At 39.0% G+C, this 24821-nt stretch overlaps 1 protein-coding gene across 6 annotated transcripts in view; it reads left to right on the top strand.

Annotated features, from left to right (window-relative positions):
- map4k2 (mitogen-activated protein kinase kinase kinase kinase 2) overlaps positions 1-24821 on the top strand; it is a 38240-nt gene that overhangs the window by 6537 nt on the left and 6882 nt on the right. For 2 of the 6 annotated variants that reach the window (XR_003598174.1, XM_028038535.1), the window contains exons 2-21: positions 682-739; positions 4311-4401; positions 5460-5524; positions 5821-5876; positions 6389-6436; positions 6535-6577; positions 7353-7425; positions 9232-9363; positions 9491-9553; positions 12994-13075; positions 13431-13547; positions 14299-14377; positions 17679-17737; positions 17828-17874; positions 20843-20881; positions 21653-21686; positions 22584-22737; positions 23469-23635; positions 23843-23884; positions 24617-24701. Coding sequence is in view for 5 of the 6 variants with exons in the window: in XM_028038535.1 (XP_027894336.1) it covers positions 682-739; positions 4311-4401; positions 5460-5524; positions 5821-5876; positions 6389-6436; positions 6535-6577; positions 7353-7425; positions 9232-9363; positions 9491-9553; positions 12994-13075; positions 13431-13547; positions 14299-14377; positions 17679-17737; positions 17828-17874; positions 20843-20881; positions 21653-21686; positions 22584-22737; positions 23469-23635; positions 23843-23884; positions 24617-24701 (1534 nt within the window). In the remaining variant the exon portion in view is untranslated. The remainder of the gene's footprint in view (positions 1-681; positions 740-4310; positions 4402-5459; positions 5525-5820; positions 5877-6388; positions 6437-6534; positions 6578-7352; positions 7426-9231; positions 9364-9490; positions 9554-12993; positions 13076-13430; positions 13548-14298; positions 14378-17678; positions 17738-17827; positions 17875-20842; positions 20882-21652; positions 21687-22583; positions 22738-23468; positions 23636-23842; positions 23885-24616; positions 24702-24821) is intronic. The other 4 variants (XM_028038540.1, XM_028038541.1, XM_028038536.1 and 1 more) reach the window with 4 other exon arrangements.

The raw sequence follows: 24821 nt of genomic DNA, 5'->3' as shown, positions 1-24821 counted from the left end.
TCATTTCCTTGATTTTCTTTATTTCCTCTCTATCTGCCTGCCATTAAAAAAAGTTAATTTAAGCACACAGGTGGTTGCAGTAGGAGACACTCTAAATCCTGTTTTATGTGTCATAGCTGTTTGAACACCCCCCTCCCCCCACACACACACAAAGCACTGTTCTTTACGTCTTGATCTAGTCCTTCTTCCCCAGGCATTCCTTCTGTTTTTACAGTTTTTTCTCGTGGCTAAATTTTTCCAATCAACCTAATTTTTGTATCAAAGATGCAAAGGATGACTGGTTTTATGAGAGGAAAGAACCCGACTCATTTCTTTAGACCTTTAAGTGTGACAGAAAAGTAAGAATCAGAAGAACTCTGAAAGGAGGAAATATGTTCCGTATGAACTGTGATACTGTGTTTGGCCCAGATGGTGGAAGGACCAAACTTAAACCTCTAGTTCCTTTCTTTTTGATTACTCTGGACTAAAGTGTTTGTAAAACAACCTACTGTAGAGTTCTTGATCAGACTGAGAATAAAGGAGGAGGTTAGAGGTAGAACTGAAGTTAAACAGACAAACACTGTGCAGGTTTTCTCCAGACATTCATCTACAGTCTGATTGTATAAAGTATGAAGCTATTAAAGTATAGATATTGATTCCTTTAATAGCTTTTTGACATCATTTATTTTTATTCTATTCCAGGCCCGCAGCATCAGGACATCTGAACTGGCAGCGATTAAAATCGTCAAGCTGGATCCTGGTAGGTTTAAGAGTTTAAACTCAAATTTCACACCAGTCAGTTTTACTCTGAGTCACTGACTGAAATTATGTTATTTAGGATTCCTTGAGATTGACCATCAAATGATTTTACACTTTATCTTCCATCCATCCATTTTCTTTACACCCTTGTCCAGTGTTGTATAAAGTACTGAAATCTCAGAGTCAAGTAAAAGTATAAGTACCTCTCCAAAATATGACTTTGGTAAAAGTCCAAGTCACTGACTGAAATGTTACTTGAGTTAAAGTCTTAAAGTATCTGAAACTTCTTGTACTTAAGTATGGAAATTACTGTAAAAATGGATGTACTCAAGTAATGTAATAAAAAGTACAAGTAAAAAGTAAAACAAAGCAAATGCAGTTTGAATGACATTTTTTATATTTTGGTAAACTTGTCAAATACACTTAAAATAATGTACCCAACCAAGTGCAGGCAAAATTAAACCTGCTAATAGATATACCTGCAGGCATCATTTAGTTAAGAAAATTAGGTGCTTTACCTATAGCACAAGGTTAACTTAACCTGCTTTACAACTGAACCAGCTTCTTAGTAAACCCTCCAGGACAGAAAATACAAAGTTTTTGTAAGCCTTAAGTTTTCCCTTCAAGTAAGGTCAGTGCTGAAAATGAGAAAAATAAATAGTACAGAAAATGCGGCCAACATGAAGAAAAAGATCTGTTACGATTACTCTACTTCACAAATCAGTGAATCAGTCAATGCTACAGTCAGTAGGTGGTGCACACAACTGGTCATTATGCAAAAGAAAAAAGAATTGGGAGGGAAATGCAGCTTATTGGCATCTGAAGAGGGAGACCTTTTTTGTAAACCTGGTTTTGAACTTGCATGCCTTTCCTATATTCGTTACATTTAGTCTAAATTGCTATCGCTATGGCTTCTGTCCCCCCTTGAACAGAGGAGTCTAGGTAGCCTGCTACAGTCAACATTAGGCCTAAGCTAAATACACCACGTGTGGAACTGAAACAATGCCAAACAAAGTTCATTTATGGTCAACGTTTCACAATACAGTAGTGTCTAGTGACCAAGCTATAGTTACTGAAACAGGAGGATTATAACCATTTCATAAGACGTTACCTCGATGTGGGTCTTCAAGTTGGACGGGGAGTTTTTGTAAGATAGAATTTCCACATCTTCGGGCAGGAATAACATAAACGTCATGCGGTACGACGAATCTTTAACACCCACGAAAGAGTATATTGTGTTTAAATAAGGCCATGGGCTCTCATCACCAGCTGGTGGTTCCCATGGAGCCGTGTCCGACGTAGTTGCAGTCGTTGTGGTCTCCGTCTCCTCCTCTATGTGGCTGCTGCTGATTGCGAGACTTGCTTTGTGTTTAATGGGAGAAGCTAAACAGGTGTTTCCTATTGGTGGTGATGAACAAGCCCAGGCAAGTAGGCTACGGACTTTGTTCGGTAGCCTACTTGCTACTTGCTAATCAGTAGGTGGGGTCAAAACACTTTGTTTCTCTCTCTCGCTTTTTTGTAACGAGTAACTAAACCACACATTGAAAATGTATCGGAGTAAAAGTATGCAATTAAGTTCGGAAATATAGTGAAGTAAAAGTGAAAGTCATCAAAAATTTTCATACTCGAGGAAAGTATGAAGTACTCCAAAATATACTTAAGTAAAGTAGTGAAGTATTTTTAATTCGTTACTATACAACACTGCCCTTGTCCCTATTGGGATCACCAGGGGTGCTGGTGCCTCTCCAGAGAATGCCTCCGGGCAAGAGGCGGGGTTCACCCTGGACAGGTCGCCAGTCTGTCTCAGGGCAACACAGAGACAGACAGGACAAACAACCACACACACACACCTAGGGAGAATTTAGAGAGACCAATTTACCTGACAGTCATGTTTTAGGGGAAGCCTGAGTACCTGGAGAGAACCCACCATGCACACGGAGAACATTCAAACTCCATGCAGAAAAATCCCGGGCCGGGAATCGAACCCAAGACTTTCTTGCTGCAAGGCAACAGTGCCACCTGTGCAGCCCACATTTTATCTTTTATTTTAAAAAAAGATAAAGGTTAAAAAGGAAAGCTATGTGTGATGCTTCTTTAGCAACAGGAACTTTTCATTCTCCCTGTCTCACATGTCTCTGACACGTTTGTAGGAAATGTAGGCCCACTGTTCTTTACAACATGGTTGTGGTTCATTGTGGCTCATTTGCAGCTCACATCCCAATGAGGTCCTATCAAAAATGTTTCAACCAGGTTCTGGTTCTTTTCCTTTTCAGCCCTTCTATTTTAGATTTCCTGTCCTGTTCATTGTTCCACTGATGAAGCTTCAACTGTAGAGCAGATTCTAGAATACTTTGGTTGATGGATAACTCATAGACTACACACTTCATGGCCCTCCTTGGTTGGTCAGATTTACTTTATTTGTGATCAAATGAGGTCAGTTGACGCAACCCATTCTCACTCCCAACTCGTCATATATTGACGCTTCGGACGGTCCGTCCTTGTCACATATTGACGCGGGTACCCCTTTCGCGTCAATATGTGCCGCGAGGGGTTTTACCCTATGCCTTACCGTAATTTTTGCCCTAAACCTAACCAAATCGTTGGGTTTTGAAGGTTCGGCAGTGGTTTCTAGAACCCTTTGCGTCAATAATCCACGTAAAACATGTGACCTACCCAAATCGTCAACATGTGACGCTGAAGGACCCTGCCCAAGTCGTCAACTATTGACGCGAAGGGGGTACCCTTCACATCAATATGTGACGCCTGGTCAGAAATCGTCCCGACCCGTCAATATATGAAGAGTCGGGAGTGAGAATGTGTTGCTTGACGACACGGCTTGTTCTAAACAAGCAATGTTTTCCTCAAAAGGCTTTTTATGCAATGGTCTGATGAAAGAGGGGGTCACCTTGGACAGGTCACCAGTCCATCACAGGGCAAAAGGTCCATCCCACTTTTTATACAAATAATTGTTGTGACTTTTCATAAACCCAATGCATTATGGGAGTCAGAGATGCAATGATTGTAGACTGATGTTGGATAAAAAAGGAGTCATCTGGTTGTTCTGTGTACTCTCAGTGCAGGAAGACTCCATCATCTGTCCCAACAGATGAAACAGGGACGAGGCTCAGGATTTAGTTTGGCTTGTTTTCTTCTTGGCTGAAAGTGAATCATTTTCAATTAGATGAACATAATGAATGAATTGAATTATGGTACATTCAGAATAAAGACATATTAGAATAAAACAGAGCCTGCGTCTAACCTACCAACTAACAGGTAGGTTAATTACAGGCCCCTAGAACCACTGCAATTTATTCTGCGTCTATATTTCCAACCTTCAGAATACACAGCACCCTGTTACAATATTGTTCTGTAACGTCTGAATGGATGAAATTGCAGGCTGTCTTACAGAGCACCACAGTAAACAGGTGGCCCAACCTCTGCAGACCATAAATACATCCTACCCTATAGCTGTTAGTGCAGGTCTGTGATTTCCAGCTCGGTAATTTTCTCTCCTTGTGTTTGTGACATGAGAGTTGAGAGGAAAACACTCACTTAGACGTCTGTCTGGACAGGTGATGACATCACATCCATCCAGCAGGAGATCACCATGATGAAGGAATGCAAGCACAAAAATATTGTGGCCTACTTCGGCAGCTATCACAGGTGATGAATGTTTTTAATACAGGGGGGAAGCTACTGGGATTGTACACGGGTGAAAATGTTTGGGAGTTTAATGTTTATTTTCCCCAAGATGCAGCTGGATTCCTCTGCCGCTGGTTTTAGTCGGCGCAGCAGCAGCATGTCTTACTGGATCTATCAACTTCCTTAAATGATAGAGTAAATATGGAATATATTAAAAGCTGCTACTTTACAGTAGTGAATTAATTATAAATCCTCTACACTCCCATGTTAAAATGTGTTTTCTGATAGAAAATTTTGATTCACTTGAAAACATTCTACACATTTACATGTACACTTTCTAATTCAACTGAAAAACACATTTATTGGGGGAAAAATATATTTATATATAAATCCTAAACACATATAAAGGTGTTTATACAGGCTGTGGTTCTTTGGTACTGTGTTGTTAGACCCTCATGCTCTGTGTTGAACCACCTTTTAATTCAGTTTCAGTCCTCTTAGGTACACACCTCTCAACATTTAAACTGAAATAAGGTTCACCTGATCTGGCTGGATTTTCCTTCCAATTGTTTCCTTCAACTAAAATATAATTTGCAGAAAGGTGGCAAAGAACCTCAAAGATATCATTGCTCAAATCCACCTCATTTTCCAACCCATCCAGTCCTTCTGTAAAGGTTCCAGTGAGCACTGTTTGTTATTCAGCCTTAAACTGGGCTCGCCCAGCTGCTCACTGCAAAATTTTATACAGTGGAGCAAAAATAATTATCAGTGTTTAAGAACCACAGACCACTAGGGGAGACCTTCAGAAGGACCTGTAATTAGCAGGTACAATTGTTAAAACAAACAAACAAACAAACAAAAAATCAATATGTAATGCATTCAACCACTGTGGCCTGTATGCATTTTCATCATGTAAAACTCCGCTGCTGAAGAAAAAGCATGTTTAAAAAGACAAGCTGGAAGCTTGTCAGCGAGGTTGCCAGGAGTCTGACATTGATGGATTGATTCATGTTGGCCTTATTTATTTCTTGACACTAAGCTGCCATTTCAGCAGCAGTGAAAAGTTTGTGTCTCCACAGGAACACCAAGCTGTGGATCTGCATGGAGTTCTGTGGGGGGGGATCGCTTCAGGACATGTACCAAGGTACCAACACACTTACATCCACTTTTAGTGCTTTCTGTGGCTGACTTTGATGTCATCCTGTTTAACTGACATTCATTTTGTTCTGATATGTTTCTCCTTCTGTGGAATTTTTTAAAATTTTGTACTTTGGCACTTATCTTATAAAATTAGACCAAACTGTATGACGTAAACTTACAATAAACCTTATATTTTGCAAATTCCCTTTTGTTACTATTGTGAAAGAAAGGCCAACTTTAGAAAAAAAAACATTCAGTGTTTGTTGGTCTCTAAGCTGTTAATCAAACTGTTGCTTGCAGTGACGGGTCCACTAAAAGAGAAACAGATAGCATTCGTGTGCAGGGAAACCCTTCAGGTAAGGCTTTTTGGCTCAAACCGTCTCATTGCTGATGAATTTTTATTAAAGTAAACTTTAAACAGAAATACTGCTGCAGCCTACCAGCTAAACCTTACTGTCTTACTGTCATTGTGGCATACTGATAGACTCTGTGGTCTTCATTGGGTAATCAGTCTTGGTTAATCTTCTTATGGAGCCATGAATAGAACCAGTTCTACTGTTACCTCAATGCTCTTTACAAGACAAACAGGCCCAGTTCATATCCAACAATCTAACTTTATGACACAATGTTGGTGGTTCTTGTCATATAATTGGTGGGATGCCAGGTGTCTTGACAACATGCCCACTATGGCCGTTTCTTCTGGGTTCTAGATTTGCTGCTTAACTGTTTTAGATGGTGAGCTTTATAGATCTGGATCTCCCTGACAGTTGAATCTTCCTTCGTCTTTAACATACTTGAATTAAGATCATTCAAAATAAAAACTACATCTGTATGGTGTTTATCTAAATTACTTTCTGCCTTTTTTCAGGGTTTGTATCACTTGCATGAAACAGGCAAAATGCACAGAGACATAAAGGTATGGTATCTCTGAGCCTGACTGGTGAGGTGATAAAATCTGGTAAACTGTGGGATATGCTGCACATGCAAACTTAGATGTGTGTCTGCACCTTTTAGGGAGCCAACATCCTTTTGACTGAACGAGGTGACGTCAAGCTGGGCAAGTAGAGATCTGCACTTACACACCTTCACAGACACTTAAACTGCATGAAAAAGCACCAGTTCCACTGGGAGATTATTTCACTTCTAAAAAGACAGTTTTCTCATGTAATAAGTGAAATAATCTGCCAATGGAACTAGAACTTTTTCATCAATATTAAGGAATTATTGACTTAAAACATGCTCTTATTTCTTGCTGCAAGTTACTTGTAAGACAATTTTGTTCTGCATTAATTCTAGTTTACAAAGATATTTAGGTAACACTTTATTTGACAAGGTGTGCATAAGACTAAAATGACAGTGTCATAAACTTGACATAACACCTGACATGAAGATGAAGGGAGTCTTCATGTCTATTTACAAGTGTTGTCATGAAGTGTCATTCGGTAAATAAGGACACTTTTAATGCAAAGTTGCATTAAAAGTCCATTGAATTTATCAACTTTGCATTACAGCAGTCATGAAGACTCCTTCATGTTCATAACAGCTGTTATGTCACGTTTATGACACTGTCATGTCAGTCTAATGCGCCAAATAAAGTGTTACCTAAATGTCTTTGTAAACTTGAAATAATACAGAACAAAATTATCTTACAAGTAACTTACAGCAAGAAATAAGAGCATGTTTTAAGTTTACTAGACCAAAATTACTTGGCAAGATGTTGTGTTTTTGCAGTGTGCACATCCAAAGGGTCGACTCTATGTCTGAAGCTATCTGTGTTGGATTTCAGCCTCCAACATGACTGTGTGTTTGTCTCTTCTTCCTGCTGTGTGTAGCTGACTTTGGAGTGGCAGCAGAGATTAGCGCTTCAGTGGCCAAAAGAAAGTCTTTTATTGGAACTCCTTACTGGTGAGTTGACCCAAACTTCCCTCTCTACCTTATAACTGTTGATGTGTTGGATGTGTCTGGAACAGACAGTGGTGTTCATGCTCCAAACAATCAATACTCCAGTCTGACAGGGGGAGCGTGATGCGGGTTTGGCCTCTTTAGAGTTTCTAAATCATTTTTTTAACAGACCGTGCTTGAATAGTGAACTTCTGTTTACTTCAGACAACTAATGTCGGTTTGTCAAGGCACATTTTTTTAAGGTTAAGTATGTCATTTACTTATATTTTATTCTTTTGACAGTTTTTTTTATTATTAATTCATGCCCTTCCTGTAAAAAAAAAAACTTGATCTATAATTTTTCATGTATTTCACTTGAATGCTTTGCTTTTATTTGTTTCTTAAAGTTAAGGTTGGACATATTCAAAAAGGGAATATGCTCTACTGTTCTTAATCCAGGCTTTGGCTCTTTTTCTTTTCCAACTAAAGAGACATTTTTGAAAATTGTTTTCCAGGCTTTCTAAACATATTTTAGAGGTTGTTTTTTTGGGACATTGGTTGTTTATTCTTGACTTAAGTTTGCTAAGCTAAAACAGCAGCATTACATGAAGAAGACGGTTTCCCAAGATCATAAATGAAGCAGCTTTATCAAGGATGTGTCTGGATTGTGTTAAACATTTAGGTTAGCATTCCTGTTAATTTTTAGACCACTTTATGATTTTTTTTCTCCTTGTGTATTCTCTCAAACAATTGAAGAAATGACTGCTCTCCCTGCAAAGTATTGTTCTTGAACTGAACTGAAAATCTGCAGATTATCCTCAGAAATCCTCTGAGACTTGCAGGAAGCCTTGTGCACCATAGAGCTGTTCCTGTTATTGTTCTTCAGCTGTGTTTATGGTTTGGTGGAAGAATCAGTTTTAAATCAAAACACTCAACAGAGCTTTACTTCATCACAATTACAAGGTACATTAATATCATACAGTGTATGCAGAGATGCATGTTAGATGTCATTTTATTTTTCCTCTCTTTCTCATCTGTTCTTCCAGCTCTGTGTGAACTTTAACATTTTATCATCAGTGCCTGGTGAGACTGTTCAACTGGCTTAATGTTATGTTAGCATGTAAAATGTAAGTTCATAACACTTGAAATATATTACTGTTCACGTTCCACTCTTTTTATATAGCAAAAGACTACAGTAAATGGTCAGTTGCTATATGAATATTTCATACAACCGGCTTTCTAATCAGACGACCAGACAGATCTGGTCTGCATTTCAAGGATATTGAGCTGTTAGCATGTCATCAGAGTCACACATCAACACTCTTCAGTCAGAAGCCTCTTCAGATTTGTTGCAAGACTGACTGCTACTGGAGCTCCTACCTGACAACAACTCCACCATCCAGAATGATTCATTGAAAAGATCTATCTGATCTACAGCAGAGTGAGATAAGGACTGGTTCCCACCAGACAGGAATGTGAGAGCATTCTCTCTCTCTCTCTCTCTCTCTCTCTCTCTCTCTCTCTCTCTGTCTTCCTCTCTCTCTCTTTGTGTTGGTGCTGAAGTTTGCACTAATTTTAGAACCTTGTACGAAAACGGCAGGAGCAGAAACACAAAAAACTCACTCTCACACACCCCCACACACTAACAGCAGGACTAAACTTGCTGAGAACACAGAACCTTTCCTCTTTTATTAGAACCAGCTCCAGTGGATCCAAACAACCAGCATGCAACATAAACATATGGGGGTCATAGAGTGTATAAAATCTGTTTTGAAATAGGTTGTTACATTGCTGGTTTGATCAGCAGTCACCTCCCCTTCCCCTGTTCAGGATGGCTCCAGAGGTGGCTGCAGTGGAGAAGAAGGGCGGCTACAACCACTTGTGTGATATCTGGGCTGTTGGCATCACTGCCATCGAGTTGGCTGAGCTCCAGCCGCCCATGTTTGACCTCCACCCAATGAGGTGAGTCAGCACAGACAACTGGCAGAGTGACTCAGACAGGAGACAACCAGACTCACAGAGGCCACAGAAAACACATTATGGCGAGCAGTAAAGGTCAATTTATTCTCTGCAATGAAATGTGTTTCAGAGCATTGATGCTGATGTCCAAGAGCAGTTTCCAGCCTCCAAAACTAAAGGATAAAGCCAAGTGGTGAGTTTTACTGAGCTGCTTAAAAATGATGTAGAATAGCAGGTGAAATGATCCAAAGATGAAGATGAACCTTTCTGTAAAACAGGAAACTATCCTTTGTGTAGTTTGTCAGACAAACTGTCTGACTTTTCTTAGATTCTAATTTGTTCTTATTGGAATCTTGATTAGCAGAACTTGTACATGGATTACTTTTTAAATTCATATAGCTGACATATAGACAGTTTGCATTAGTGATGAGAAATTAGAAGATATTTTTCTTTTTTATTAGTAAAAATAAAATAAATATGTAATATAAAGGTAATTAAAATTCTGTGAATAAAACAAATGTTCACAAAGGCCTTGGAGGTGAAAAAAAGAAAAAACGTTGAATTGATTTACACAGTGTTTGATGGAATATCTCATTTTTAAAACCTGTTGTCCTTCAAATGAATCATTTCTGTATAAGCCTCTGGGCAGACAGGAAATCACGAGGCTTTGGGGCCATTTAACAGAGCATCGTTACTGTCTGTCACAGAGAGACATTAGTTTCTTTTTCTTCATTTTCTAATAGAAATTTTTGCAATTTTTTGGCACATTTTCAATCTGTGCTTAAAACGTCTGAGCAAAATGGAGAAGTGTAAGGAAAAAAACAGTCAACTAAAAACGTGTGTTTTTAGATTAGTGATTAGTGACACAGCTGCCTGGCATGGTTCTGTATCCATTTGTGTTGTGAGATTATGAAACAGTTTAAGTGGGGATGAGAGGGGGAAAAAGAGAAAGGATTATTCTGAAAGGAATTTATTCTGGATTATGAGAGTTTGAAGAGTGTGTTATGTCTGTTCCTGGGGGAATATGTACTGTTTGTGTGGGGGGGTGTGGGCGTGTGTGTGTATAGTGTGAGTACTTTTACTTAGCTATAGGCTTTGATTATATGTTGTTTTTAGGAGTATTGATGTGTAGATTTATTAACTAATACTAAAGTGAGGTGGGATTCAGTGAATATAAACTCCCCCCAGCTCCAGTGTATGAATGTGTGGCGTATGTGGAGGTCTGAGGTCACTTTGTTTACATTGTATTTAGTTATTTTCATTTAATATTTGCATGTTTCAAATAAAAAAGACAACAAGTGACAACAGAGGGGTGCAACTTTACACAAGAATTGGACAAAAGACAGTTGTGTGTCTTGTGAAGACGCTATCAAATTTTGAAGAATTAGAAATTGTGGTTTATTTTATTAGTATGTCCACATGCAGCCAGGGGACAACAATGTCAGTAAGTGTTAAAGTGGTTCTAATGAAACGTTTGGAAAGAGACACACCTAGCCTCCCACTCCCATCTCATGTCTCATAACAAAGCTTCTACACATAAAAGCCTTTTTCTCCCCTTTAACCTCCAAATGCCCTGGTTTTCAGCCACACTGAAGAGGGTTCAGGCTTACTTGGAAAATCACATTGAACTCTAACCAAATGTCTTCTTTTCAATTTGGCCTTTACTAATTAGGAATTAGAGAAAACCCGGTTCAGGATCTCTCATGGTTTGGGGGATTCAGTAATTGACTTTTGGGATACTGTCAAAAAACAGAGATTGATTTAAAGCAGTAAAATCAGTTTCGATTGTCAAGCAGCAGAATTTGGGAGGCAATTGTTTAGAAAAGGATTTATATTTTTACAGGACCAAAACCCTACGGCCTTTGTCAGTTTAAGACTGGATCTGGATATTTATCAGATATAATGAAAGGTTCCTTGTCTCAAGCCTTTTGCTTGATACTGTACAGCCAGTGTTCCTCAGCGGTGTTAAAGACTAACTGTCACCCTTTAAGCTGTTTCATTGAACTCATTACCCTGAGAGGTTAACATCAGCTCTCCATCTGGTTACCGAGATTCCTAAACCTGCTGAGTTTTACCCTGATCTGGATCTGTAGGGAATCCATCTTTCTGGTTTACTAAGGAAGACCCACCTAACTCTGAGCCCCACCCCTCTCCCTTCAATGAGCCTCAGGAATGTTGTTTTAATTACTTCGGGCTTAAGGCAACCTTTTAAAACCTCCCATAAATTTATGAACCATACCCAAACACTATTTTTACCACCACTGAAAAACTAAAGATTAAGGCGACTCAAATAATCGAAGGCCCACGTCTTCTCCAAGATTTTAGATGCTTCTTCAGTAATTATTTGCAAGTACAGCTTAATTCAGTAGTGCAGATTCAAAGGGTAAAATTAAATCAGTTTAACTAACCTGTCATTCACTAATGCTGGAACTGAAGGATACTGAGTGGAGGCTATCGGAGAGGTTTTCATACCCCAGTCAGATTGGATCTTCTGGAAAATGACTTAAAAATTCCTTGAGTGGAAGGCAGACTGCAGCTCTTCTTTTCCTCTGATGGATTCTCACTGACCATGTTCTTTGTCTTTGTGGTTTGAGCCGCAGTCTTTGGAACTTAGAGGTTACAAAGCATAGTCTTCAGCCCATCTATGGCCCCGGGGCCTCTACTCCTGCTGTAGGGTTCTTTGTCCATCTTGATCATAGCTCAGTGTCTGCCTGGAGGAAACAACCACTTCCTCCTACTTTCCTCCTCTTTATAAGGGTTTTCACCAAAGAGATGCATTTCATTGGTTAGCTTTGTTGCCAGACTCACTTCATTGGCTGTCTGTTTGGGTAAATAACAAACTCATCTTTTCCATGCAGTGTTCATGAACTTTCACCTTTCACCGACTTCTTTTCCCCTGGCTATTTGCAGACAGCTCCCCTTACTATTGTACATTACATAGCTTATGTTCTCTTCAAAATCAAAATCAAAATCTTCAAAAATGACATCTCATTTAACTGAAACTATTTTCATTTAATATGTAATAACAAACATGATTACATATTAATCATATTAATAATAATGTTCATTATTACATTATAATAATGTAATAATGAACAATGTAATAATGTTCATTATTACATTATTATAATGTAATAATGAACATTATTACATTATTATAATGTAATAATGAACATTATTATAATGTAATAATAATAGTAATTCTAAGGAATTACTTACAACTAAGTAATTCCTTAGTTGTATGATTTAACAACTAAGGAATTACTTCAGTCATGATCAAACAAGTATGTTTCTGTAAAAGAAAATATGAATAATCTGACCTGTGATGGACTGGTGACCTGTCCATGGTGACCCTGCCTATCATCTGGTAACCGCCAGAGATAGACACTAACACCCCTCATGTGTTATGATGAGGGTTGGTTGGTTGGTTGGTCTATAATTTTAACTGTTTACAATCAAAATCATAGTTGCTCACTTCTTTAAGAAAGAACTGACGATGTTAATACGTGTCTTTTGTCTTTGGCCCAACACTATAAAGCGCTTATACTTTCTTCACAATCCTATTATGCATGGAAATAATGAATGGTCTCACCTGCTGTTTTTATTCCTCCTGTCACTCTCCTCTCTTTGCAGGACTGCAGGTTTCCACAGCTTTGTGAAGATGTCTCTCAATAAAAACCCCCGTAAAAGACCCTCAGCAGAGACTCTGCTGCAGGTTAGATGGCCCTCCCTACTTTATAATTAAAGTTTGGGTTCACAAAATGATGTGTTCAATATTCATGAGCTCAATTTTAGCTTCAGCTATACAGACAGAAAAACGTCTGACAGAGGTTCTGTGACTGAAGAAAGAATGAAGTTAAGATGGAATTTATACTGTAAAGCATTAAAATAATGTAATGAGGACTGTAAGAAGAATGTAGTTCTAAATTTGGTTGAAGAACTGAACAAAATCTAGACAGGTTTTGTTTAGTTCTTCAGCCCAGAAAATCTGTGAAGCAGTTGTTGGAGCAGTGGCTTGTGTCTCTGAACTATTTATACAGAAAGCTCAGCATACCTTGTTGTGGTTTCAGCATCCGTTTGTGACCCAGCTGCTGACCCGGAACCTGATCATTGAGCTGCTGGACATGGCCAACAACCCAGAGCTACACAGCGCTCTCACACACAGCATCGATGACAGCGAGCTGGAGGTCAGTGACTGAGACTCATCAGGGCTCAGCAGCATTTAAATAGTTCCTTAAAGCTGCATTATGAAATTTTTACAAAGAATGTGTTTTTACATATTTACTAAAACTTTCACCATGTTGTGACAGTATGTTATGAGACAGATAATCTGTGATAAGGTTGATCTCCTCCTTCCTGTGCTGCTATTGCAGTATGAAGAAATGCTCCACTCACAACCAAAAACAACCAATAAGAGCCTGGAGAAAGGTCTTAGCGCTGTCAATCAAACTCATGGACTCACCGCTAAATGTGCTAATGACGAAGAAGCCAATGTTTTTCCAGAGGTCTTGGGGATCATCAAGACAAATTTAGGAGAAACTAAGTCCAGCATGTTCTTTTTGACCAGCAGTGGTTTTCATCTTTGAACTCTGCCATGCAGGCCATTTTTGCTCAATCCCTTTCTTATGGTGGAAAAGGTATGACCTCTGACCTTAACTGAGACAGATGTATGTTGTGGGGTCATTTATGATCTCTTGGATGAGTCATCACTGAGGTCTTGGGATGATTATGGTTGGCTGGGCGCTACTGGGAAGGGTCACCATGGTTCCATGTTTTCACCATTTGTGAATAATAAGCGTGACAAACATGAAGAAAAAAAAATGAAATCAGGAAGGAGATGAACATGTTTTCACAGCACTGTAGTTAAATTTTGTTTCATTTCTGTGTTATTACTGCCATCCCTGAGTAAAACGCTGATGAGTCTACTGCTGTTGACAGATTGGGGAAATGTCTCCAGACAAGATTCAGTCAGCAGGAAAACATCTGTCTGTAGAGAGGACCCTGTCTGAAGAACAATGTGAGTTCAACACACACACACACACACACACACACACACACGCACACACACCCACACACTCACACACACACACACACATGACATGAGTCACAGTCCAAACAGAGTCCCACCTGATGGAAGCAGGTTTTTCCTGTCCCAGTCCTCTCTTTAGATGATGGTCTCTTGGTTTCTGCTTCCAGTTGTTTCTGACCTTGATGCAGGACGATGTAACATCGCTCTAGTCGTATCTGTCTGACAGAATCTGTGAAGGCAGCTATAGATGATTAGGGTGATGGCAGGAAGCCTTCCAAGATGAAAACCTTGGAGCTTATCGCCAAAGATCAACAAATCATAAATCAGTGGAAACACACAAAATACCGCTGGGCAACCATAACCAGGAATTGACTGTTGCCAATAAAGATTGCATTGCGATGGTTTGTCTCATTTCCTGTCAGAAACAAACTCTTTGGTTGAATAAAATACAATTTGAAACTTGATATTTTGGGGGTATGAATAATTTTGGGCTTAACAGTAGATGTCAGAAAGAAAAATAGCATCAACATTTCCCAACATGTTTAACTTTCAGTCAGTTTGACTGTTTTATATGTTGGTATATTTTCTGTTAGAAAATCCAGTTTGTTCTTGATCTCCATTGTATGTGAACGTACACTTGATGCTGGTGCTTGTATAGCAGACGGAGAAATTCCTGTGTATGCTGCTTGTACTGGCTGAAAAGTGGCTTCATTGTCTGCCATGACCCTCCGTGTCCAGAGCTGCATGAGCCATATTTGGGAGGCTCATGCAACAACAAGCTCTCAGTCAGGCTGCTGCTGTCCTGTAGCTGCTCTGTACATGTGGGATGAAGGCAGAGGATGGCACTAAGAACATGCCTGCTGTGTGACAGACACAAGCGCTCCTATGCATTCACCCAGTGACTTCATTCTGTCGGCCTGCACAGTGTGTCTGGTGTAACAGACTAGCCTGACACTCAGACCACTGCATCAGTCTAGTGTTCACACACAAGCCACAAACACCTATACCTCAGATTTACCATTCAGAGCTCAGGCGACTCAGACTGCTGCTGCTGCAAAGCTTGGCTCTGTGTCTGAAGTGTCGGTGTCGAACTGGGCTGGGTAAGAATGTGGTGAGCTGGTGGACCGCAGCCCTGCTGACAAAATGTTTGGCTCAGAACTTTATAAATATTCCTTCAAAATTGAAGAATGTATAAGTAAGAATCAATAACACAAACTGCCAGTTCCATTCTGGAGCAGAATGGAACTTGCATTCCTTATCTTATGGAACAGTATGATTGTGATCTTTGATACTTTCTTCACCACTACTGACCACACCCAATACACCAAGCTTTGTGCAGTTACATCACCTTGGCTTTGTGTTGCTGCAGTGTCTCAGTTTGGCAGTTTGTGAACTATAAAGTGTGGAATTAACACAGAATATGCATTATGCAACAGCAGGTTTGGTTATGACTAACTTAAAAATGCTATAGGACATTTTTAACAAACTCACGTTTTAAAAACCTTTCTATTGAGGTTGGTAAAAAGAGAGGAAAGAAAAAAATTATAACACGGAGAAGCTCACTTTACCAAAGACATCAAACTTATTAGAATAGAGTTTGGCTTACTGTGAGCCTCAGCTCCAGCTTGCTCTGAGACCTGCTCAGATTTAATCATCAACAATGTAAAAAACCAATCATGTGACATTCAGAAACAATATTCAAATTATTTATCCTAAGCTATCTTATCTCTGCCCAGACATCACCTCTTACTTTAGTCATCCTTGATAACCAGTCAGTCTCCACCTGGTGTTGTGGTCAGAGGGGCTTTTGCAGCATTTCCTGGTGAAACTGCAGCATTTGTGGGGGAAACCTGGGAACTGTCAGCCAGCAGCTGAAGGAGCATCGTTTCATCTGGGGAAATAAAGGTGGAGGCTGCTTGACTAGTGAAAGGGAAAACTTGTGGAGGTGTTGCTCTCTCTCTCTCTCTCTGGACGGTGGGATAAATAAAAAGGGAAGTGGCTAAGCTGTTCTCTTGTCATCTCTGAAGCTGGAGCAAGTGAGGGCTGTGGAAGAAGTAGTGGGAACATCAATTCGGTAACACAGTCAGATGATGTCTCTGTTTGGGGAATCTACAATTCAAAGATTCCTTCTGCAGAGTTATGAATTCCTTTGGCCAGGATACAGACACTGGATGCTTTAACCATATTCTGAAGTTACTTTGGATCCTGGGAGATCTCTCCCTTTGACAGCGAAGAACGTATTCTCCTCCGGTGGAAGGGAGGCAGGGGATTGAGGCGTACAGATGTCTCGTCCAATGTCTTATAGCTATGGGACAGGAAGTGAGGTTTTTTTTTTTTTACCTGTGTCACATGATCATGCTGTGACACTGGAGTTTCAGAAGAAAGAGGTTTCTTTCTCCTGAAACTGAAAGTGGGTTTATGCAGTGCATTCTGGGATTCACAGTCTTTATACCAGTCTCTCTGTTCCTTGTGGTCCAACACATGCATAGTAACCAAACCATGGCTATAATCACAGAGAGATCTGTCAACTTAAGGGAGGAACCCTGACTCAGCTTCAGTGAAAATGTGCTCTATGTCTAACTATGTATTGAATCATTACAGTCAGAGGAAACCTGAAGTTAATGTGCTGCAGTCTGAATTGTTATTGTTGTGTTGGCTCTGTCTCTCTGCTGACTACTTTAGTGATATGGTTGTTGTAGTGGAGAATCAGCTTTTTTGAACTAAAGAGCTCTGATCTCAGCACAATGTGTCTAAAAGGCACATAATGTTCCCTGCTGGTGTAGCAGAGTGTTTGAACTCTCAGTTGATCTTCACATCACAGCTAGTAAACTCACTGACTGCCAGAGAAGAGGAAAAATATCCCAAGCATGTGCTTTCATTTCTTAAAGGAGCATGATGAGCAGAATCCTGACATTTCCCTGTTCTATTTGTGATTCCCACATACTGTCAAGTTTAAGAAAACTACTGCAGAGGATTCGGTGCTAATCCTTCCTCCTGGCCTGAAGCAGACGATCAGAAACATTATGAGAGTTAACTGGGATGATATGACAGCAGCTTCTGCTTTTTGGTTTAACGGTTTCCTCCTTTGCTGCTTGAAAGGCTCTGTGAACTCAGCTCAGGCTCGCTGTGGTTAGACGACAAACACAATCTTCACACTTTGCGCCTCAGTCAAGTCAGAGCAGAAAAAAACAAGTTATACATTTACTGATCCACTGAGCTGCTGTGTAAAATCTGTGTACAAACATGTTCATCGATAGAAGTCGTATCAATTCTGATGTTCTCTTTGCAGTTGACCAAATAAAGTTTGGACGTCCACTGAGAAAAGTCACAGAGCCTTATCCTGACTTGGTAATGCATTCTGACTGCTCTGCTACTGATGACATATGTGGCACTTTGTTATCATGACTGATGGCTGTATTTTTGCTCTGCTTTCTGCAGGGCTCCTATGATGACTGGAGCATGTCTGGAGATGAAGATAACTCACCGTAAGTTGTTTTGTTCCTTTTTGTCCTTATTCGGTATTAAAGCATATGGGGGAAAGTCATTATTTTTTATTTAATGTGTCTTTTAACTGACAGAGTGATTTTCTCTGAATGAAACTAGCGGGGAAAACACTGTGGAAAAGGAATATTTCTTATCCATTTACAGTCTATATTTTTATCTTTTAATATGTTTTAAGAGATAATGGTTTGTTTATTTCCAGAAGACAGTCAAATATCTTTATTACATAATTTAGCTGATCATTTTATCACAGAAAATGTTGTTTAAGTCTTGGGATTTTTAAAACATCAGTTTAAAGAGGTTCCTGTTTAAGTTGACTACTGTTTCAGGAACAGTTACAGTTTCAGAGTCTGTTCTGAAAACAAGCTGAGTGGCAGATCTGCTCAGTGACTGCAGGAATGACCAAACCTATCCTGTGTTACGCCTGGGAATGTTCCTTTATTTCGGACAATTCTTGTTCCAATCTGTAGTCATGCACTTTGTCAGCAATGAAACGGTTTCCTATGAATGCACACGCATGACCAGGTAGAATGTAAATAAACAGTTGATCCAGTTTTAGTGACCAAAGCTGCAGTTTCCAAAAACAGGGACAGGAAAAAAACCTAAATAAACACTACAGCAACAACAGTATTTTACTTTGATGCAGCCTTTGATAGTCCACACAGAAGTATTAATAAGGAACATTCTTTTTTTTTGTCGCCCAAAATCATATTCTGTTCATATGGAATAATTATGTTTACTCCAGTTTGGTTCAATACAGAACAAATCAGATTTATAAAATAAAATGAGTGTTCCATTATACGCTTTTACCTGCCGACTTTGCTTAGACATTTTGGAAATATTAACTAATATACAGTACAGTTTACTGCAAAGGTATCATATTAAAATAATAAGTTTCAGTTTGTGTTGTAGGACTTAATGTGATAGACTAACAAAAATAATGCATAATTGTGACGTTTTAAGAAAAGAAATGTTGAATCAAAAACTGGAATAGCTTGCTGAACATAACTTCAAAAACTCAAAAACTCAAGTTCAAAACCAACAATAAACTAAACCCAACGACAGTCATCACCATGTCATGTAGTCAGTGATGGTTCCCTCAGTCTGCTTCGTTATGTTGCATAGAAAATCTTTACTATTTAGAATTGAGAGCAAAAGTTTTAAATGCGGATTTAGACCATAGTGCTTATTAATAATTGTCCATCTCAGAATGAGAAGAAGAAAAGCATCCAAACATGATTTACAAATATGCAAAATATAAAGAGACTAGTTTCTCCCTTGCAATGACTAAGAGATAAAAGTTTAGTCATTACGAGACAAAAAGGCTGAAATTCAACATGCATAATTATTTTTTGTGGCATGAAGAAATAATTATGCCATAAGAAATAATGGCATAAAAATTATAATAATATACCTAAATTATAATAATACAAATAATAATAATAATATTTATATTTCTAATCAGATAAATACTATATTGGATCCATTTTTACAATAATTATAATAATAATTAGTCATTACCAGATTTTTGGATACAGAAATAAATGTTAAAAGATTAAAAAAAATAACATTACAAATATATATAGAAAATTGACTGATAATTATCAAACATTTATTTAATGATCTGAAGACAAACAGCAAACGTTTGGACTCCTAACCTGCAGCAGTGCAGAGTTAGAGGTGATCTAGATGTTATGAATTTGATGGTAAATTGTTTGTTTTAGTTGAAAATAAACATTTTTTATTGGATTTACTGATTGGAGTCCAAATCAGTAATGACTTGGACTTGTCCCTCATAGACTCAACCTAGCTTTGGAAAAAATAACTTGTGGGCATCTTTGCCAGCAGGACAGCAACTCTAAGTATACAGCCAGAAGTGCAATGGAATGGCATAGAGGTGTGCTGAATATAAATACATGCCACATTCTTTTGTTAAACATTTTAAATACCCTAAATGTATAATTTCCTTTGCACTTTATCATTTTACATACATTAAAATGTGTTGTAAGATGGAAGGAGTATGACTTTACTGAATTCAATCAGTAAAGTCCAGTATGCAATATTTTCCTCATGTGTTTATTGTAAGTAACAAGTATTACAGTTTACAGCACATCTTTATCAACACAATGTATCAGCAAAACTATGTATATTAAATTAAAAATATAAGAAAATTAATCCTTACAGTCTGTTTTAAATGATCCATGATGTCAAGATGTTTCCTTTGTGAGAAAAATATTTAAAATGAAAACATAAGGACAACTTGAGACTCTTTAAGCTAATCGGTTATATTTCCAGAACAAAATTATTGCGGATCATTAAGGTTTCTCTTGTCTTATTGTGAGCATAACTAGCGAAAGTCGTCTCTGCTTCATGGACATATTCCCTGGATTTCACGCCTCATGAACAGTGAGGATCCCACAGCACACTGCCAGTCCCAGTCTGATTCTGGTTTCCAGCACAGCTGTGCAAAATATCCACTAAACATTAGAACCATTCCCATAATCATTAGGTCAGTGCAAGACGGGGCAGCCGCTGAGCCGACTCAGTCGGTCAGCAAGAATTCTGCATTTCTACCTCCAGTCCAGCCGCCTGCACTGATAGTTAGACATGTTCAGGTACAGTAATGATTGGGCCATTACATCTTTTCAGGCCAGTTGTCATGTTTTGTTTTTGCTCAGATAAAAATGGTACACCATGTATACAAATCTTAATAGTCCCTTTTTAAATAGCAAAAACTGAAACGTCCGATGTTAAAGGACAGGACTTCCGGCTGAACCAAAGTTAAGGTATTTTCAGAGCCGTATTGCAAAAAGATTGAAAATGTAAAGAGTCCAGGCGTCAGTTGAGGTAATCAGTGCTTGTTAGAAGAGGACCTTTGGTTTTACTCCCTCCTATTGTTCTGGCCGATTGAGGCCTGTGGTCAGATAAACACCGGGGGTCTTCCTGTTGCAGGAGCCTGTTGGAATGTGTGGAGCAAGCCCTGCAGATGAGGTAGGCCACGCCCGCCTGCTCCAGCCTCTCCTAACAGCTCTGTTTTTCCATCCCACCTGAAATAAACCACTCTAGTTGGTATTATTATGATGCATTTGTCAGCTAATGTCAGTGTGTTTGCCATAATCTTCAGGTTTGTGTTCATGTGCTCTTAATATCGCCCTCAAACTACGTGAACTGGCACAGATTCCAAGGACAGGCCCAGTGGTTCTCAGCTTTGAGGTCTCCTTTGTCTGCTTCATTGTTGCGTTTCTGTCAGAGTTTGGTCCGTGTGCTGCTATTGTCCTACTTTCAAGCTCCCCAGCGTCTGCCTCAGCTTGGTGTCGTGTTGCTTGTCCTGGCTCTAATTGAATGATTTGACTAGGCATGGTATTGGTATGAGGTTATATCAAGGATTTAAAACATCGATTTTACAAAACCACTGAAATCTTCATGCATTTGCTTTGGTTTAAAGTCCTTGTCATGAGATGCTTGCGTAGATGTCAGAATGACTGCAGTTTTCTCTGGGTTTATGGACCGTGGTGCAGCTCTCTCCCTCCAGTGCAGAGCATTGCCTGCCAGCTGGCTTAAAGCAGCCTTCTACAGCTTCCCTCTGCTGACAAGGCAGACAGATTCAGCTGTTTAGAAATGTTTTAGACAGCTATGGTGTGGAGACTGATACCAAGATATGTTTTCATCATTATAGTCAGAGTTAGACTCTCATACCAGCCCATGCCTAGATTCAGCCATCAGATTTCGCAGTGATATGGTTGTTGCTCATTTGTCTTTCAGGAGTTTAACGATTGCAAGAGCGCCATCTGCTGATGTGAGTATGACTCTTATTACCATGAAGTTAGTCTTTATTTCTGTTGCCTGATGTGTTGACTAGATACAAACTTCCACAGTTTTAACTACTCTGTAATTATACTTTACCCCTTAAAGCAATCTTTTAGAGATTATTTTTTTCAAAACTAATCCCTTTACCTTTCCTTTGTACTTTCTGGGAGATATTTGTGTTATTTCATTGAGAAACCAACTTATTGGTTAAATAATCCTTCAGAGCCACAAGCTGGTGACAAATATTAACTGTTTGTTTCTTAATTGTAATGGAGATCAAATTTGATCACAACTTTATAGAGTTTGATTCTGAGGACGGCTGTCGTTTAAGTTGCCTTCTGATCTGTTTTATTTGATCTATTTATTTGATGACAGTTAATCTAATGATTGATGAATTATCAATTAACTGTGAATGCACAATATATTGGTGCTAACATTGATATTGGCTGACATTAGTCATTTTTAACATATGGGTATAGTTTCATGGTATCCGATGAATAGAACCGGTCTGGGATCAATAATATTTATTTGCAACTTGTTACCATTTGTTTGTAAAGGGAGTGTGGAGGAGGTTTGTGATGTGGTGTGTGTCTGGTCATGAGAGGGATAGTGATGCAGCACAGGATAGCGGTGTGGTTGTTTTTTTCAAGGGGTCGAAAGGGTAAGAAATATATGTAATATTGGTAAATATCAGTCGGCCATGACAGTAATATTAATATCGGATATCAATATCGGCACAAATCCTTAGTCAAAATGCTACTTTCCTATTGTAGAATAGAAAAGGATATTTTCTTTTCTATTTCCACGTGTGGCCCTCACATTAGCGGTGTTGAAGATGTTAGAATCACTCTAGTGACAGCATGACTCACATGCTGGTGTTTTACAGGGAGGTAGGAAGAGCGGTTTGTTCAGTCCGACAGCCTCACTGCCGGCCTTCAGCTCTTTAACTTCCAACACAGAAGACAGAGACCTGACGCTGAGACCGGCCTGCACACTCGGCCCTGACGCGGCCATCACAGCCGACTCAGGCTCTGCAGCAGGTACACCTCAGTACACACACCATTCAGTCACACACAGCTTGTTTTATATGTATCAGCAGAGGTCTCCTGGTCCTGGTATTGTCACTTGTCATAAGTCGTCTGTTGTTTTTTTTTAATGCACAAATACACACACAGTTTTTCCTGTGTCTGACTCAGTTGTCCATTCCATTGGGGCAGAGTGCGCTATTTTTAATAAAGCTGCACAGACATCATCAGCAGCTTTATTAAAGACACAAATAGGTCCACATGAGAAAAAAAAAATAATAATAAAAAGATTAAATCACATAAAAAAATAATAATCACAAATACAATACAAGTCACTGATTTACAAAAAGACTAAACTGCCACTGGTTCCACATTCTGGACTTAAACCTGACTGAGCTTTGTGCAATATCAGTTAGTATTGGGATGATGTTATTTGTAGAAACATATCATCTACACATAAATCTATACGCAAGGTTTCGTAATACTGCATGAAATGTGGAGACACTAACACCAACAAATAACTGACTAGCTCATTATGTATGATGTAATTTTATCCTTACTGTTCAGTATATATGTTTTTAAATATGTTATATTCCTACCTTTGTGTGTATCTACATGCTTCGATTGTCTGTCGCTTTGATGCTGTTGCACTGGAATTTTCCACTGTGAGGCAGTAACTGGTATTTCTATTCTATTCTATTCTATTCTATTCTATTCTATTCTATTCTATTCTATTTTCTTCAAAGTCTTGTCCAGGTGTTCTGCCACACAGGACATCAGTCAGCGCTCCAGTGTCCCATGTTTGCCACCACAACACTCTGTAGTAGCAGAGAAAAGGATGGCTTCCTGCCCCAGAAGAGAGATGCCGCTGTCTCCAGAGTGGAGCACGCTGCGGAAAAAGCCAGAGGACTCAGTGAGTTTTTAATGAGAATACTTCTCTCTTTAAATGAGAAGCAAACGTCAGAGTGCTGGAGTGATTTGCTAACCCAATAACTTCCTAATGATTCTGTTTGAACCCTTTAAAGGTCGATAGATTCAGTGAAAGTTGTTGTGTTATTCCCCAGGTGTACAGTGTTTATTACTCCCTCTGTGTTGTTGTGTGTAACCTTTGTAATTCTAGAGAGCTGGTTGTCATGGGCTTCCTCCCACCCCTCAAGTCCATGTAAGTGTGAAATCTAACAGGAACCAGCAATAAAACGCCACTTCCTCTCCTAACATAAACTAATGCATTGCATGGTGTTACATATAGACTTTCTTGGTAAGTTTTATTTTATTCTTTAGATATTATATAAAGCACCATCCTCGTTAATGTGTGAGGGTCAAAGGATCTTATCATGTTAACAAGAAAATTCAAAAGCCTGAAAGTTTCAGTAAAAGTTGCTGGACAGATCCAATCAAAAATAACATATCAATAATAAAACAATACAAAAATACCACCTTCATGAATGTGATCCTCTCAAGATTAATACAGACAGGAAATAGAAAGATTTCACAAATTAGACTGAAAAGATTTTTGTTAAATGACACAATACATCACAACAATCTGCTATGACTGAAAGTAAGGATGCTAACAAATAAGAGAACAACTGAAATTAAAATCTGGAAAAGTCTGATGGTTGAGTAGAAGAAGAATCACCAGTTCTGCGGTATCTGAATCCTCACTATGCACTGAAACATGATGTGGTCCGATGGCCCTCTTACATGATTGGTCTCTGCTGTAGATACTTTGTTTGACTGTTAAAGAGCTTTTTGCTTGAAAGCTGCATCGATGAACATTTTGTAGCTTTACTGTGCCAACAGCAGCATGATTTCAATCACTGCTTTTTATCACACCACTCCACGACTGAAGGGCCATTGTAATCCTGTCAGACTCAAAGTCATCTGCTTCCTCTAGATGGGAGCCTGCTTTACTAAAGTCTTCAACGGCTGTCCTCTAAAAATCCACTGTGCTGCTACCTGGATCTTACCCAAAACAAAAGGTGAGGACTCTGGTTTCCTATAGCCCTGAACCCCAGAAACTTCAGTTTAGTGCCGTTTATTTATACTTTGCCAATTTTAGTACATATGAATAATCTCAAGGCACCTTACGAGGCAAAAAG

Source organism: Xiphophorus couchianus, chromosome 14 (genome assembly GCF_001444195.1).
Source record: "Xiphophorus couchianus chromosome 14, X_couchianus-1.0, whole genome shotgun sequence".
Taxonomy (NCBI): domain Eukaryota; kingdom Metazoa; phylum Chordata; class Actinopteri; order Cyprinodontiformes; family Poeciliidae; genus Xiphophorus; species Xiphophorus couchianus.
The sequence above is the reverse complement of the archived record's forward strand: the minus strand, read 5'-3'. Positions and strand labels throughout refer to the sequence as shown.